The following is an 18,480-nucleotide window of genomic DNA, read 5'->3' as shown; positions in this document are numbered from 1 at the left end:
TCTAATCTTTGCAGATCCTAGAAAGCTTTTTAAACAGCGAGAAGAAGTCAGCATAACTAAAGCAGGCTGTCAGAAAAACACGAGGAGAGGGGAAAAAAGGTTTTCAGACTGGTTGAAAAAAATAAAAGAAAAGGGATATGTTCTCTCCTCTGTAGAGCTTCCCTCTCATACAGGTTCCATATGGTTTTAAAAAATGACTTTATGCGTAAATACTTCCCAGACTGAGCCCAGAGTGAAAAGAAGAGACATTAAAACAGGAGAAGTTTGTTTTTATTGGTCCTAAAAAGCTTCAGGAAATGTTGACACTACTGCTGCGCTGACTGAACATTACTGTGTGCTCCGTACATCACCGTCCTGTCGGGACATTTATACAAACCTGGAGTAATACACGGCTCTGACAGGAAGTAAAAACCAACCCCAGTCTTTTTTTTAAAAACAGGCAACGCGCCTCGGCTCCAGTCTGTGTAAATCAGCTAATGGATTTAAAACGTCCTCAATTAAACGACCAAATGATGGATTTATTCATTGTTTCACAAAGCCTGACACTCAGCTTTAAATGTAAAAACAAAACAAAAAAAAAATCATGATAATAATAATAATAATAATAACTTCACACTGATCAGATAACATGCAACAAAAACAGAAAAAAAGCTAAAACAGCTTTGTTTTCAATCAGGTTTAAAATCGAACATCCTAAACAGACATGTGAGAAATGTTTAAATGGTATATGAAGACAGCAGCAACTAAAGTGTGTGGCTGGTGCTGGTGAGTTTGTTTATTTATTGAATTTTTTTTCTTGTCGGACGGAGTTTGGGCTTCCAACTCGTCCCGTAATCTGATGTTTATGACCAGATGTCGACAGCTGCGGCGGCAGGTCAGAACAGCTTGACCATGCTTTCTCTGGACTTCCCCACTCCGACCCACTTCACTGCAATGAGAAATGAGAGGAAAACGAGCGGAATGTGACTGGCAGGTTTGGCAAAGCGGCGGCGAGCCTTGGCTCCGGGTTTTTCTCTCCATTAGCGGAGACGAGCTCTCTGCGAACCTGGCACTTGAAGGAAGTCCTCAATGAAGCGGATGTAATGCTGCGCCTCGGGAGGCAGCTCCTCGAAGCTCCTGGCCGACTCCGTGCTGCGGCGCCAGCCGGGCAGCGTCTCGTAGTCCACGGACACCCGCGTCAAAACGTCCATGTTCGCTGCGACGAGACAGAGAGAGAGAGAGAGGGAGAACAGGAGGAGGGAGGTCAACACGGCAAGAGGAAATGTCCTCTTAACGTGCAGGGAGGGGGGCTCATTTTATCACTTTCTGCCTCATTAACTCAACAATTTCATTTGTGTAACTCCGCATTACAGAGTGCTGAGGATGATAAATGGACCTTCCAATGTGCAGATTCAAAGAAAAAAGAAAAAAAAAAAGAGAAGGCGGCCAAGAACTGAAATAAGGTGAAATAAAAAGAGCTGTGTTCATTCAGCAGCAGCAGCCATGTTCTTTACAGGACCTGCTTCTGCTGGAGGGGAGATGTGGCAAGTCTTTAAAGATTTCAAATAAATAATCAATATTTATCATTAAAGGGAGGGTTTGAAGTCTGGGCTTTGTCACCATTAAAGGGATAGTCCGGTGATATTTGAAGCAATGTTCTGTCAAATAAGTTAACAGTTATTGCTCCGTCATACTCCATGAGAAGTCATAAAGTCAGTTCGCGGTTCACGTGGTTGTGAGCCGTTCGTTTTCTCACACACCTTTCATCACGAGACACTCGGATCGGAACTCCCAGGAAGCTCCTCCCTCCTCCTGCGGCGTTAAAACAGGTTTCTTCTCACAGACTTCTCAGCTCTCCTGTCCTCGTACAGATTTTAGCTTCCCTTACCGCGACCGGACGTGTTTATTATTCAGACTGAGAATATGCAAATATGATGGGAACAACAATGAGCGAACAAAGGGAACGTGTCCTGATACTGCCCGGCCGAGGCGCACTTCCTCCTGTCCACGAGGAGCCACCTGTGTCTCCAGTCTTTTAAATTCAGAGGTTTCTTAGTTTTGCTGGAACAGTCGTAAAGACGTCTGTATTTTCTAACAGCCTCCAGCTGCTTCTCAGCGGAGCAGCAGAAGCAAAGTGACTCCATTAAAGCTCACCAGCTTTTCCCACATAAACACCTTCTGACCAATCAGACAACACCTGGCTCAAACCCCTGTGAGAAACAGTTCGGCCCGGGCCTTGTGTCGAGAAGGGGAGGACGAAGCTGCTACGAGAACAAAAATGATGCAGTTTTCGTCACACGGCCACGTGACTGAGAGCCGCCTTCGAGACTTCTCCTGGAGGATGACAGACGCTTTACTTCCTGTTCGATCGTGGCATCAGAACAGCGTGTGGGGAAAAAAGGGCAAAAGTCTTCATCCAGGCTAGGCTAATGGCCAGCTGAATTATTTTTCAGGCTTATCAAACAACTCTTTCTTTAAAACATCATACGGTTGTGACACCGTTAGTTCAGTCTGCTGCCGTTTCCTGAGCTGAAGTCTGTCTAAGTACTCATGTGGAGCACAGACCCACTGAAACAGACCTCGTACAGGACGTATCGTCCACCGGGGCTTCAGTGACCTTTTGGACCGACCGGACGCACGGACCACGCCGGTATGCTGAGTTGTTTTATAAGCCCGAAAAACCACAAACAAGAGTACCGCCAACAGAACTGAATACAGCTCAGAAAACTGCCAGAGTGATCAAAATCCAAAACATGAATTCAACCACAACGATCCTGAATACATGTCTGGAGCTGCAGCACAGACAGGGTTTTCACAGAGGCTTTACCTGGGACCTTGAAATCAATGGGGATCATCCTTGACCCATGGGATGTCCAGCTGTTTGACATTTCTGTGGTAAATAGTTATCAAGGTCTCGTTTGGCTAACCATTAGCCTAGCCTGGATGAAGACTTCTGCTGATAAGATACTAACTATTTGACAGGACATCGCTTTAAAAATCACCAGATTATCCCTTTAAGAGTTACAACTTCTTTGAGCATCAGAAATGACAAACGCTCACCTAGAAAACCAACCAAAAAGAAACTACTGAAAATGATCAGAAAATAAAGCTTTAAAGAAACTAAAACCTAATTTGATTCAGACAAACCTGATTATTTTACAGGGTTTCTGACTAAACGAGAACAGCAGGGACAACATGGGGGGGAAAACAACAAAAAAACCTAAATTTTTTATTTATTTTTTTATTCCTGTTGAGTTTATCATCTAAAGCAGAGGTCCCCAAACCCCGGGCCGCGGATCAGTACCGGTCCGTGGGTGATTTGGTACCAGGCCGCACAGAAAGAATAATTAACTTACAGTATTTCCGGGTTGTTTTTTTTTTCCCCCCCAGAGTCTGAACGGCATTTATTTTGAAAACTGACCGGATTCTCTTCACTCCATCCGTCTATGACTCCCTCTTGATGCGTACTGAACGCTTATCTCGGTCAGGTGATCCGTTACCGCTAAAAACAAACCCACAAGCAGCAAAATGAGTAAAAAACAAACGTCTCTGGAAGCCCTAGATGGGACCGTCTGGTTACTGAGAAACAGGCACAGGGCTCCACTGATTCAGCGTTATGGTGAGTTGTATTCTTTGTGCACTTTATATTTGTGGTGTCTCTTATTTTGAAGGGCATGTTTAAACACAGAGAACATGGGGGGGAGGAGAGGCTGTTATTTATGTTGATAACGCAACACCAGGACGCAGCTAACAAAGCTGCGAGGACACGTTGGATTTACGTTTATTATGTTTTAAAAAATACCCCGTTTTCATGCTGGTCGTATCATTTTAGTTTGTTGTATTTATCCGCCGCACCTTTAAAGGCTGGTCCGTGAAAATACTGTCTGATAATGAACCTGCCCGTGGAGCTAAAAAGGTTGGGGACCACTGCTCTAAGTCACTGCAGGGTTAGCTCGTTCTTCCTGACATGTATGAATGTTTGTGTGTTTCTGGTTTCAGAGTCAGGACTTAAAAACAAAGACATTAAACCATTAAACCCAAACCTTGCAGATATAAAGTAAACGCTGACTGTCAATGACCACGTCCATTTCTTTTTAAATATTATAACCAGAGTGAAAAGCGCTCCGATTGGTGGAGCTAATTATTTTTGAAATATTCTGACTTTTACCTTTTCTGATAAAAAGACGTCTAGAATCGCAAAAACTTTCTTTCCAAACTTATCCAGACTTGGAAAATACCAAAACAATATTCCAGATTTTTCAAGAGTTCTGATTTAACGGGAACGTCCTACCTGGGAAACTTGGGAGAGGTTGTCCATCAACCTTATAGGCCACGCCCACTTTAATCTCAGACAGCGTGTCCAAAATGTCCAGCTTCGTCAGAGCGATTCTGCAAGAGACAAGCCCGTCACTCCCAACCGCCCTGGCGACTGTAGGCAAAGAGCCGATCTGTTCCACCGAGTCGGGCTAAAACGGTTTCTTACGCGGAGAAGCCGTTGACCATGTGGGCGTATCGGACCAAGATCAGGTCCAGCCAGCCGCACCGCCTCTTCCGACCCGTCGTCACGCCGAACTCTCGTCCTCTGGTCTGTAGCAGCTCGCCAATCTCCTGCAGCGCCAACGAGAAATGCACGAGAAAAATCGGCTGAAAACGAAGGTTTATGAAGTTCAGTGAACAGATCGGCGTGTTCGATTACTTAATGAGGTAATCATGACTCTGTTTTAATCCTGAGGCAGTAAATGGTCTCTAAATTTAATTAGGATTAAATGCAAGTTTGCTGAGAACTCTGGTGTTTCGTTAGGGGGTTTTCTGAGCAACACGGTCCTAAAGATCTGAACAGACCAGCGTCTCGACGAACTGCAGCCGCCGACGTCAGCAGAAAAAGCCCATAAGGAGCCGTTACAACAAGAAGGTTCGCTGACAGATGAGTTGATGTTCGGCTCGCTGCAGAAGCAGAGTTAATGCCTGAACGAGGGGACAGCGCCTCCAGTTCTCAGCTGGTTTTTGTCTCAAAGCTCCCCAAACAGCAACAGGAGCACTTCTGAACATCTGAAGCTGCTGACAGGATGAGAAGAACTTCGAAACATCCAAACGTTTACCTCCATCGTCAGGAAGCACAGTCCCAAAACTCACGTTGTCCTGCTCTGTCGGGAACATGCCGACGCCCACTCGGGTCGTATAGGCTTTGACGACGCCATACACGCGGCCCACGTAGGACGGAGGCACGCCGAGACCGGTGCAGACGCCTCCCACGGTGCAGTTGGACGACGTCACGAACGGATACGTCCCTGGACAGATGCGCCTGTTAGTCGCCGGCTGCGGCAACAGCGTTATTCTGCGGCACGGACAGCATCCTGCTCACCAAAGTCGATGTCCAGCAGGGCGGCGTTGGCCCCCTCCACCAGGATTTTCTTACTGGGTCCGGTGAGAGCTTTGTGCATGAAGTACACGCCGTCCGTCACCAGGGGGCGCAGTCGCTCTGCGTAGCCCTAAAAGCAAAGAGAATCTCAGTCAAAATGGAGAAATTAATGAGAAAATCTAACGTTGGAGGCAACAGAGAGGAAAAAATAAGACCATTAGTCCAGATTTGTACATATTCTTGTAAAATATAAACTAAAAACTAAACTATTTTAAAATTCCAGCCTATTTCAGACTCATCTCCATCGTTTTCGGCCCTTTTTGACATCCAAGTTGAAACATATATAATAAATATTTATTAAATGGGTTTGAAATCCAGCAGTTGCATGTATGGTCTACTTTGACTAGTTCTTGGGGTCAAATATCTTTTACAGCACCGTGTTTCTAAGTCCTGTAATCCACAGATACTCCACTTGTAAAGCTTTTAGTGACAAAGTCATTTACCTTCTCCTACTTGATGGCTGGACGATAGTGACCGAGTCCTGTTCTTTTTTTTTTTTTTTTTTTTTTATCAGTGTCTGGCAGATGGAGGAGATCTGAATTCATTTGAGTTTAAATCTTTAACAGACTCCCTTTTAAAGAGATTTTTGCTTTGATTTGAAGGTTTATGCTGATTTTTCAATATAATTCCAATGTGAGTTTATTTTTTTTTTTTTTTTTTTTTTTACATAGTTGTGAATGGCACTCTGCTTTTCTGGGCAACTGGTTTGAAGAAAATCACCCTTTTTTGAGAAACTAGAATGGACTACAAAACCCTAAATGTTTTTCTATACATATCCAATCCTGGAAAGCACTAAAAACAAACCCCATCTTTTGTAGGAACTCTGCTCACAGTCCTGTCTTTACCTTTCAGTACAGGTAAGACTCAGAAATCCAAACTAAACAAGCGGTGGCCGGGCCGCCCTCACCTTCAGCTGCTCCAGCTCGGCGTCAATGTCCACGTTGAGGTTTGGATACATCGTCAGGAAGTGTTCTGCCAGCATTCGGAACCTGCAACCAGGACAGAGATTCAGAGCTGGCACCCGCTCAGATTTACCGCCTCGCTGATTATAAAACGAAGGAGATGGCAGGGATCTGATCTGCAACACAGAGGGCTGTCGCCATCTGCTGGCAGCACAACAAACAACAGATTTTATTCATGTTTATTCTATAAAAAAATATTAGTTTTAGTTGTGGAAAATTTTGATGAAAAATGCTCCGACTAAGAGACATCAAGCATGTCTCTCTAACATAACATAAAAACCTAAAGCTCTGTATTTCCCAAAGGAATATTTTACATCACTATAACACATTTAGAATATAATTTTCTGTGGGCACAAACAGCAGCATGTAGGACCTTCATCATGTGCTGTTTCTGCCAAAACAGCGGTGTAAGGTGAAACCGACACTGACGTAAAAGGGTTAAATCAAACTGTTTACATGAACCACTGTGAACGTTTTGAAGATCGGGGTTAACCCCGCTTTGGAAGCCTCCAACAGCTCGACAATAACACACCTTCAAGAGGATTTTCCTGTTTTCAGTCAACTTCCATCCTCCAAATATCAGAGCGGTTCCTCTAAACACCATTACTGAAACACTTTCACTGCTGTGAATTTCTCATCATGTCTGTTTTATTGGAAGAAATCATGAAAGTCAGAGCAAACCTGACCCCAGGTTGAAGCGAACGTGCTACAGCTAGCTGCTGCTGCTATTTGTACTTACAAAATAACTGCAGACTTCGATGCATAACAAGATAATTGACTTTAAGTGTGTTCGTTCGAACCTCTATGAAACTTCTGAAACTGGAGCCGCTTTAAGGGGGCAGAAGAATCCGTCTGCAACAGGTAAGATATTAACTGTTCCTAACCTTTCCACAGAACTCCACTTCAAAAGATCTGAACTATTCCTTTAAGCTGGCGATAACACTCACAGCTCCATGTTTGTGCTTTATCTGACTCATTTCAAAGTGTTTTTTTCTTGCTCCTTTTGCCCCAACTGGTTAAAAAAAAGGGATGGCTCTGTGTACCTCATTAAAGCAGTTCTATAAAATGATGTGTTTTCTTAGGTTACTTCCACAAAATATATCCAAACGTTGATTTAGGAGCCGTATAGGCGGGCCCACGACAAACAACAGAAGTGACAAGTTTCACAGGGGAAGGAAGTGAAGGGAACTCACTTGTCCTCGAAAACCTTGAAGTCAGAGACGAGGTCGCAGACACGCAGGCCGTTGCGAGCAGCTTTGGATGAGTAGGCCGGGCCGATGCCTTTCTTAGTGGTTCCCAAACTGGAAAAACAAACAAAACACCCTCTTTAAATTTTCTTTTTTATTTAAACCACTTTATAAGAAAATAAGTCCACTGCAGCGGACGTAAACGCTTCAGATGCTGACTGAGTACCTGGAAAGAAAATATTGTCCAATCACAACCTTATTTTAAATTCCCCTGTCTTTGTAAGATAATCAGCCTCACCCCTTCACACTTGGGATCACTGAAAAGCCCTAAATGTCCTCTGCAGGCAACAAAAGGAGTTCATTCAGTCGTATGTAGTGGCTGGGAGATATCCAGGTTTACAAATGTCCTCCACTGAGGACAAACTTGAACTAGTGGTAGGTTAAAGAATTTAAAAGCTGTACTTTTTTCCTTCCTGCTGCTGCCTCTGCTGCTCCTGGATCCCATCCACAGCCTGATGGAAGTTGAACACTACAGATGGACCAAGCAAACAGGGAATGCAAATAATATTTTAAGATAAAAAAAAAAAAAAAAAGAAAGCTGCAGTGAGAAGAAAAGCAAACTCACCGATGTGGGCCCGGTCCGAAATCTTTAACCTCTCCTCCCAGCCCTGTAGCCCTGCAGTAAAAAAAAAAAAAAAAAAAGGCTCTTGTTGTTTCCACTGACACACGTCTCGACAGATTTTCCACAAATGCGACATGACGCGCGCTGAAAACAGAGAAACGGGGGACGCTGTACCTTTGCCCTTCCGCAGGTTTTTCTCAGCCTCCTCAAACAGGCCCGGCAGGTGGATCACGACTCCGTTACCTGTGACGGGAAACCACACTTTTAACGACGGGAGACCCAACACTCACTTCATGTCGCACGACACCTGCCACCTTCTGTGCCCGAGGTTTAAACTGAGCTCACTGAACGATGACAACGGCCTGCGCTTGTATAGCTCTTTATCTAGTTCAGGGACCCCAAAGTGCTTCACACTACAGTCAGTCATTCATCCATTCATACACTAACGGTGGTCAGTTACGTTGTAGCCACAGCTGCCCTAGGGCGGGCTGACAGAAGTGAGGCAGCCATTAAACCGGCGCCATCGAACCCTCTGACTACCACCAGTAGGCACAGAAGAGAACAGAGTTCAAGCCGTTTTGGTCAAACCTCTGTAAATTACTTGTTGGCTCTCGGGGGGGTACCTGTTGAGGACGACTCTCAGCTACTACCACCCCCAAATTTTAGCTCAATTTAAGCTGAGTGAGTGAGAAGCCTCTAAACCGGGTTGACTCTGGTCTATGATAGCCTGTTTTCTCGGCTCGTTTCCCGTTTTTAATAGACTGCGAACACCTAGATAACCTCAACAATCTAAGCCGGGGTGGAGAGTCCTGGTCCTGGAGGGCCGCCATCCCGCATGTTGTACTTGTTTCTCTGCTCCAGCACACCTGATTTGAATCAATGGGTGATTAACAGGCTTCTGCAGAACATGAAGAGGTAATTTAACCACTGAATCAGGTGTGTTGGAGCAGGGAAAAAATAAAACATGCAGGATGGTGGCCCTCGAGGATCAGGATTGCCTACCACTGATCTAGGGTTTTCTGTAAGGTGGACTCCAATTTTCAGGTCCAGTCAGGTAAAAGTCAGTCCTCCTGGTGGCCGCAGCTTTCTGCTGAACTGAACAGACTCTTTACCAGGGAGTCACGTCTCTAACAGGGCAGACGGGGCTGCCTGATGTGAACGATCGTATCGCTTTTTTGTATTAGGATCTGTTGTCCGTGCCATCCGGACGACAGCAGCACCCACACCCACACATGTGTAGTCTGGTACCGATGAAGGAGGTGGCCTTCTTGTTGAGCACGCCGCTGGGCAGCAGGTGGAAGTCGTACTCCACAGAGTCCACGACCACAGTGTGACCCGCGTTGTTTCCTCCCTGTGGAAACAAACAAAACAGAAGAGCACAAAGGCATGTTGAACAGTGTGAGGCTCAGTTGGTGTCTTACACAACATCTGGGCTAGAACAGAGGCTCCTCAGCTGTTTCTGCTCAGGTGGCTACAAGAAAACCAGCTAAAATGAGCTTTTTAGCTGAATGTCACAGAGAGTCAAACAGGGGCAGGCAGCTGACAGGTCGATGGTTTACATAACACTCAGTGGAGAGGCTTATCTGTGTCCGTGTGTGTGTGAGGGGCTGGATTCAGATTATTACTGTCACCATCACGTCAGTCGGACTGAGGAGACGCGGAGGAGAAAGTGTTGCTAACACGAATGTAGCTCCTCCACATCCGGGAGGTCAGAAGTCGTGACTGCGGAGGAGCACCGCGACTCGCTTAAAAGCAGCAGAAACGCGAAAATGTCGACAGTAAAACAAAAATAGGAAGTGAAATTAAGGGCGGGAGCAGAGTTCAGTACCTGACACCTGCAGACAATATCCGCTTCCATTGCGAGCAGGTCAACAACTTTCCCCTTCCCCTCGTCGCCCCACTGCGCTCCGAGCACCACGGTCACTTTGTTCTGCGGCTCCTTCGGGGAGCGGAGCGACGAGTCCGGCTGGACGCTCTCCTTCGGCCGTTTGACGACCGGCTCGCCGTTCAGGGACGCGGACTGCTGCCCGTTGGAGCTAGCCATGTTGCCGTCGGATGCCATGCTGCCCTTCTCGCCGTGAGCACCGTTTTACCGCGTTCTCGCTGCTCGGAGGGGAAGTGCTGTGCTCCCGGGCGCCGCTGGGTGCCGCTGTTTCCTCCCCGGGAAACCGCCGTTAGTTCCGGCCGTTATTCGTCCTGACGATAAACCGGCCTCGTTGGTTACAATTAACTCATAAAGAAACTATAACATTTGTAATACAATAAAGTATATCGGACTCACTCTTCTCTGTGGTACGCACGAGTCACGAAGAGCTCCTGAACGCTACACGAGTCGGTCCTCAGGACTTCCGGTTATCCTTACCGTTCTCTTGCGGTGGGAATTTCCTCTCGTTTCCGGGATTCGGATCATTTGGCGGAGCTCACCAAAAAAAGAGCCGGCTCTTTTAGCTCCCAAACAGTTCTTACCTATAGTACTGCTTCTATATTTTACATTATTGACAGGTTTTGATGCTTCATTAGTATGTGTGCAAATATACAGAAAACAAAAGGGCAGGGGCGGTTCTAGGTGGTGGCACAGAGTGGCAGCTGCCCAAATATCTCGCCACCTCGGTGCCACTTTATTTGTACGCTAACTAGTTTATATATTTTTTTACAGTGTCAAAAGTCCAAGACGTCTCCTCAGAACTGGAACCCACGGCCTGACTCTCTGATGTAGAATTGGCACACACCCCTTTTGAATTTAAGAAATGGTTTTACCTGCAGGAGCTGGATATTTCACCCGCAGAGATGGTTCCACACGAGGCTCTTTCTACAAAACTGTTCCCCAAAATGGCCGCAAAGACCAGTCTGTCTTTTGCGGCCATGTCTCGCACACACGTTAGCTTTCAGACATGAAGCAAGCATCGTGGAACGCAGCACATTGAATATGTTTACCTCATATTGTTTTCAAAACATGACAAATTAACTCAATTTAGCGATTCTCTCTGTGGTTAACTAGTTTTTTGAAACTACATACAGAGTTGCTGTGCGTCTCCATCGATCCTGCCTCTGTAATAAACCTGTTTGTTGTTGTTTACTCCTGCGGCCGGGTGGTTGCGCAGACCACACATCATCACTTCATTACATTATTGAGCCGTAAACCCAGCTTACCATTTCATGTGTCAACCATCTCGCCTCTCTTCCTACCTCGCTTCATGACAAATAAGTTCATCAGGGGTGGGTTGAACCCCCCTAAAGCTCCACATCAGTAGTGGGCAGACTCTGGTTCCAAAAAAAAAAAAAAAATCCAACATGGCAGCTTCTGTAAAACAGTTCCTGCTGGCTTCATCTCCCAACAAGGAGAGAAGACCCCCCCACCCCCCTCCCCCCCTGTGCTTGGTAACACTATAAGATTATTCTATCAATATAGTTCATCGTGTCTAGATATAATAGTCTTTGAAGTTCTTATGTTATTAGACTTATGAGATTATTATCATTGATAAATTGATTTTTTCCCCCTTTTAATTAATCTTTATTATGACTGCAGCACTTTACATACAGAGCACCCTTCCAGTAATAAAGGTCCATTACCTTCCTGAAAGGTGAAGTAAATTATCAACACACATACAGGAAAACTAAGAGATTATTTATATTTATTTTCTAACACTGAACAGTTCTGTGATATGTTTAAAATGCTTAATTATATTCCCCTGACTATCAGTAATTCAAGTTTGTCATTGGTAAACGTGAACATCTCCCACCCACTGCGTTCGACTGAATTAAGTCCTGTTGTTATCTACGGAGGACATTTAGAGCTTTTCAGTGATACCAAACGTGAAGGGGTGGGGTTAGTTATCTTACAAAGGCAGGGGAATTAAAAAAAAAATGTGATTGGACAATAATTTCTTTACCTGGTAGTTGGGATGGATATATTGGAATGCTGAATCCAAAAGCAACAGTTTGATGGTTTTTATAAATTTGTGTTTATTAGAGATTTTTTTTTTTGGAGCAGAATTGTTTGAGGCTTTGTTTTAGGCGTGCAGTATTTGTTTTATTACTATATTATAAAGCACAAGAACTTTATTGTTGTTTAGTTCCATGTTGAAGGTTTAGTTTACTTTTAAATATGAACCTTTTAGACCTAAATGACTGTATCTGTGTGACTATAGTCAGGGTCAAGTTGGCTTCATCTGTCCCCTGATCTTTTTAGACACTTAAGATGTTTGAAATGCTTCATCAAACGGATCAATATGTTGTTTTTCCTCAGGTTACTGTCTCATTTGTGTTTTGTCCTGTGTTGGTGTGCATACAGAGCTTTCTGAGATGATTTCCCCCCCAATCCATCGGAGGGAATTTATCATGACTGAATGGAGAGAAAAAACAAAAAACAAAACACAGACTGACAGCTTGGTATATTCATGTTTTATTTACTGAAACAGAAACAGAAAATAAGCTGTTTTTATTGCAAAAAAATTAATGAAAAAAAAAAGCAGCTTCCTGTGTGCGTCAGAGGGACAAACGCAGCAGTGGCCTACAGAACTGACAGGCAGATGTTTCGGATCCCTGGCTGTCAATTCATAGGTCATCACCTCGCGCCCCATCGCACCTCGTCAGCGTGAACGCCGTGTTCGGTGGAGGCTGGAGCGGCAGGGGCCGCGCGCAGGCCGCCCCGTCGGGTTTCGGTTGGTCTCTGCAGGTAACAGCACCTCCACTGGAACGGACTCAGCTTTCCACATGGAGTTGCTGTTACATCCAGCGAGCACCAGAGCTCCCCCCCCCTCATCATGACGACTCGGCGGCGGCGGCTGCTTCAGAATGCGGCGAGCCTCCTCGATTTGAGCGACTTTGACCCGACAGGTTCCTCCTCCCAGTTTTTACAGCCCGAAGCATAAACGGCATCGCCGCTCCTCCGACAGCGCGGCCAAAGGGCCAAGGCCTGAGCAGATAACGCAGATTTTATGGCAGCTGTCAACACATAGGGCGAGTTGGAAGGGTGTGTCTGACCTGTGTACCTGCAGGCCCCGAGCTTCCTGCTTACACCGACATTAGCCGCCGTGTGCACTAAAACCGAACGGGCTGAGAGCTGATTGGGGTTCTGTCAGGGCGCCTTCAGGCCCAGGCCACCCTTGGAAAAGAGATCTGTGATCTCAAATGGACTTGCCTGGTTAAATAAAGGTTCAGAATAATAATAATACCCCGCTAAATCTGTCTGTTTCAATCCCGCCGTGCTCAGCTTGCAGAGAGAAGACACTGACATGAAGTACGAAAGATCTGCAACCACAAAGAAATCGTTTGAAGTCGTCACCAGGCAGACGGAGTTTTCCATCAAAAACGTTGAAGTTTGTGTAAAAAAAAAAAAAAAAGACAAAGTTCGTTACACCTCGACACCAGGAGTGCCACTCTTGATATCTTTTAAAAATGTTCGGGGTCTTACCGTTCTTACCGCCTTTTTCTTTTCTTCTACTCACCTTCGCAAGTGAACGCTGCTTCCACGGGAGAGGCCAAAGGTTTGGAGAGCAGGCAGGGCTGTCGTGGCATGGGAAGCCCGAGCTCTTGCAGGTGAGTTAAAAAACAACAAAACAAAACAAAGCAAACATCAGACAGAAAGGTGAAGGACAGATGACAGAGATACTGACAGCGGACAGGCGGAGACAGGAGGAGCACTTGGAATCGACGTGAAAGTCAGCGGAGACGGCGAGGCAATGGCACCGAGGAGCAGCGGGCAGTTTAAGAGGCGAGGAGTTGGCGGAAGGTTAATGATTGTCGCGGCCGTGGTGAATATTTAACCGGCTGCAGCGCCCTGCCCCTGAGTCCAACATCCTGATTCCACACTGACTGACTCTGAGGGTGGGGCCACATCTCTATTGTCCCCCTCCCTGCCGCAGAAAATATGGATTCAACACTTCACGAGGTCCCCTCAGGGAAATCCGCCTCACTCTCAGGTTAAGCTCAGCTCGATCGCAACTTTTAAATCTGTTCAGGAAACCTTTTCCACGGCGATGGGTTCTTCCAGGTTCTGAGGGGAAACGAGAGGGCCTCTTCCATTTCTAGGGTTGTTTTTATACGTATCAGGACGTAACAAAGATGAGCTGGGCTTTACCTCAAATGTACAAAAACACAACAGATTCCACCGTGTCATTATTAATTCAACAAAAACAAAGCCAAAAATTGTTCAAATCTAAGTCCACTCTTTGCTGCTTCTATAGGATTTGAGAGGTTCAGTCTCAGCCAGGAGCTGCTGATCAAATGTATTGATTATCTGATCATCACCTCTATAACAGCAGGAGTTTTGTCCGTTTGCTGCTCTGGAGCGTACAGGTGTGTGTTAACACAACGCCAAGCAGGAAAGACATCAGCAATGACCTTGCTTCTGCGAGGGGTTAAAGGTCATTTCCAAACTACTCGGAGTTCCTCGTTCTACAGAGAGAAAGATTATTCAACAAGTGGAAAACACTGAAGACAGCTGCCAGTCCTCCCAGGAGTGGACGTCTTAGCAAAGTCACCCCAAGGTCAGACTGTGCAGTGATCAGAGAAACCCAAAGAGCTCCATCTGAGACTCTACAGGCCTCAGACAGGACCTCTAGAGTCAGACTGAACAGCTTGTTTTGAAGAAATCCTCTCCTCTGTAAAAAAGAAGAAGGCAGCAGAACGCAGGTTGGTAAAGATTCAGCTGAATAAGTCTCATCAAATCATCCGTTGGACAGACGAGAACAAAGTGGAGACGTTTACCCAGGATGCACAGCACCGTGTTTGGAGAGATTCGAACAAATCACAGCCACGACACGACGTTAGTCGGCACGGTGGCAGAGGGGTGATGATTAGGGCTTGTTTTTCTTTTTTTTTTGCAGTCTTGGTTATCTTGCAGTCAGATTGTTTTTTGTTCACTCGAGGTTTTAGATTCGCATCGTTTTAGAACCTGGCAGGGACCGGATGGCTTTTGTCACGTCCCGACATGTTAAAACCCTCACTGAGAGATGGGAGACTTGCTTTTTTTTTTTTTTTCGCACAAATGGAAAGTTTCTCATCTTGGACACGGATCCTGAGCTTGCGCCGGGGAGGTTCGTACATCTCGCGCTTCACCTCCATGTCGGTAGACGGGAGTCCAACGCACACCTACGCACAGGCAGAACTCCAAGGTGTGGAGCAATCACACAGGAGGAAACAGAAATAAAAAAATAAATCAGTGGACTGTGGTTGTGGAGCAGGACTGAATGGCAGCGCAATAAAAGGCTGAATAAACGTCGACGGAGGGCATAATAATTTTAATAGAAACTACACGGACAAAAAAAATAGGTTCTGAGGGTGAAATGTTTCTGACTGGGATAAATGGAACGGTTGTTTCGAGGTGACAGTAAGAAACAGCAAAATGGTGGGAAAACGTTGCTTTTCGTTTCACAGCAACTACCAGCAGGTCACCGTTTACTCCCGCCTCCGATGCACTTCTGTATCTCTCCCTATTTTAATCAAATCAGCATCTAACAAGAGCAAAGGTCCGTTTTTTATGAACCCAGAGTCATAATGAAACAGGAGGAACGGTAAAATAACAAGATTTGTTTCTCAAGTCAGTCACGTTCTAAAGGTTCCCACTTCACCGCCAATCGCCTTTAACTCGGTAAAAACACTCGTTTTAGGGACTCCTCGTTCAAGAATCAGCCTTTTACGCACGTTTTATTTATTTATTTGTTGTTTTTTTAATTCATGCACTTGCTCTATCTTATCTCGAGGGCTCAGGGGATCGGTCCACTTGAGAGCAGAGTCCAGCGCAGAGACGATACAGACGCAGCAGTTCTGCCCGGCAGATAAAGCCGTTTCCTGTTCCTTTGAGTCGACGGTGACGTGATGGAGCTCGCAATCACTTCAGGTATAATTTAGATTGAGATAGCTGCACCAATCTGCTGATTCCCCCGTGTCTGAAGTCACATGAAGCCCTCTCAGGTTGGAGCTGAGCCACGAGCTCATTTCACCAATCATTGACTCGTTTAGGGCTGTTTATTCTTTTGTTCCTTTTTTTTTGTCCTGAGCTAAATGGCTAATTGGAGCTAAAAGCTACTCGTGGTGTGGGTCCCGTTGGAACATTTCGGTTGGATTTTTTTTTTTTTTGTTCTCCCCAGAACTTCTCATAGATTTCTTGCTGTGAACCTCTGTCACAGCGTTCCTGGACTTTGGTCCAGCCGTGCTCAAAGTGGCGGAGAAGGTGAGGCCAACAAGGAAACACACGTGCAACAACACGCCCCGCTCAAGGCTTCTGCTCATCAACCTTTGGATATTAGCAGGTTCTAACCTCGAGTGCACAAAAACATGCAGCAAACCCCATCGTGTCACCGAACCACCTGTAGCAACAACTCTCAGTATGACTTTTATCAGATGAGTTTGGCCCACTCTTGTTTGCAACGCTGCTTCAGTTCAATGAGGTCTGCAGAGAACCGGTGTGTAACCTCCATCGCGTTGGAGGCCCCAGCCTGGAATGAGGCGGAGAGCTTTGTTGGCAAGAGGCTGGTGCTGGTGTAAGGGCAAGGTGAAGCCAAGGTACAGCTTTGATGCTTCAGATCAGGGTTCTCATTATCACTAAAGGGTTTGTCTACAAAGCTGAATCATGAGGGGAAAAAAACACCATCAAGATCATGAAACGTTGACGTATTTTGGGGGACAAAAACCTCCATCGATCCGAGGGATCCCGAGGATCTGTTGGACTGATACTATCAACCGAATCCTGTGGAACTAACGCCTCCTTAGGGCGAAGACCTTCAAAAGGGTTAAAAATGGACACCTAGACCCCAACAAAACCACCCAACCAAGGAACTACCAAAACACCTCCCTCCCCCCTGCAAAAACACAAAACTATCAACCAATCACCAACTAAACCAACCAATTGCCAAAAAACCCCCAACAAACAGCCAATCAGCCGCCTGCTCACATCCTGTCCTGTGTATTTTCTGACCCCCCCCTAACTGCCTCTTGGTCCGAGCTGCTGGGGCTGTGGAGTCGATCCCAGCGGTGAAAGTTGAGAGGCAGTCCCCTCAAAGGAAAATAAAAAGAGGCCTTTCTACCCAGAGGCCAATGATGAAGCGACCGGGGAATCATCGGGGTTTGACTCCGGACCGAAACACCTGGACCGATCTGAGACGTGAGGAAAAGACCCCGATAAAACCAAAGAAGGGTTAAAAACCGAAAACAAAACGGAAGATGTCTCTCTTCTCATTCGAGGAGCTTTCTCAATCCTTAGAAGGAGGGAAGGAAAAAGGAGCACAAACACCTGAAAAAAGCTCTCCAAACGGGTGGTTACACCTAACGTCTTCGGCTATATAACAGAAGTCCAGTTGTATTTTGGTTTTTAACCTTTTTTTGGATACAACATGTCCCAGATGACTGAGAATCTACAGCAGCATGCCTGTATAAAACCTACAGACGATCATGATGATCCAAACTACAGTATTTCCTGACGCTTTGCACTTCCTGTCTGGAGTTTGTTTGCAGCTTAAAAGCACCCAGTCGCGACACTCGTATTTCAAACCATCCTCTCCTCCACGCCAACGTACCAGACAAGAAAACTTTCCCCTTTTTTTACCCATGTCATTCAGGATTACAGGCTCGAGCTTCGTGTCATGGTTTCGTCTTTGTGGTCAGCATCAGAAAATGTCACTTTTAATGTAGCCTAAGGTGGATTTTCAGCCAACTCTACAGGAGAGAATGGAGTCGGACGTGCCTGCCCCCTGCTGCTGACCAGCATGCACTGCAGCCAGAGGCCCAGCTACTTCCTGTTGCACCTTCATCTAATGAGAGAAAACAATCAGACAAGAGCCAAAAACAGAAAAGTCACTTTTAATATATATTTTTTCTGTTTATCTTCCCTTATATCAGTCTTTGGTCTTATTTTTGTTTTCTTTTCAAGCCTGAATGCAAAATAATGAACATTTTCAGGAAATGGCAGATAATTTCACAAGTTTGTCAGGCATTTTGTAAAGCCTTTACAGTCCGACACTAACAGCTTTATTTGAGCTCATGTTGGACCGTTTGTGGTGTAAAAGGAGCGCAGATAAAGACTTGTTTCATCCTCGCAGAAGAAAGGATCTTTAATTTATTATCACTCGTTCATGGCTTCAATAAGGACTTCACCCGAGGACTGAAAGACGGCCTGTCCTCATGGGGACATGTGTTCGTTTCACACCACGTGGTTAACAGTTTTTACCGATTCAAATGTCACGGTCAACTTAGGTCTGACGCTGACCGGATCTCCTGAGTCATCTGTACGATTATTTGATGGAACGAGGATGCAGTGGAAACAAAGTACTGCAGGAACACTGCAGGGCCTCAACCCTGCAGGGGAGAAAGGGC

At 45.7% G+C, this 18,480-nt stretch overlaps 1 protein-coding gene across 1 annotated transcript; it reads right to left on the bottom strand.

Moving 5' to 3' along the window:
* Positions 1 to 252: 252 nt before the first annotated feature.
* Positions 253 to 10,540, bottom strand: adssl (adenylosuccinate synthase, like). Its single transcript, XM_017412697.3, has 14 exons — positions 10,451 to 10,540; positions 9,998 to 10,365; positions 9,418 to 9,520; positions 8,344 to 8,412; positions 8,173 to 8,223; positions 8,010 to 8,076; positions 7,554 to 7,661; positions 6,306 to 6,387; positions 5,342 to 5,468; positions 5,113 to 5,267; positions 4,463 to 4,587; positions 4,271 to 4,368; positions 1,046 to 1,195; positions 253 to 928 (listed from the first exon to the last, which is right to left on the bottom strand). The coding sequence occupies exons 2-14, from the start codon at positions 10,229 to 10,231 to the stop codon at positions 876 to 878; spliced, it is 1,422 nt and encodes a 473-aa protein (XP_017268186.1). The 5' UTR covers positions 10,232 to 10,365; positions 10,451 to 10,540; the 3' UTR covers positions 253 to 875.
* Between the last annotated feature and the right edge of the window lie 7,940 nt (positions 10,541 to 18,480).

Source organism: Kryptolebias marmoratus, linkage group LG13 (assembly GCF_001649575.2).
Source record: "Kryptolebias marmoratus isolate JLee-2015 linkage group LG13, ASM164957v2, whole genome shotgun sequence".
NCBI classification, from domain to species: Eukaryota; Metazoa; Chordata; class Actinopteri; order Cyprinodontiformes; family Rivulidae; genus Kryptolebias; species Kryptolebias marmoratus.
The sequence above is the reverse complement of the archived record's forward strand: the minus strand, read 5'-3'. Positions and strand labels throughout refer to the sequence as shown.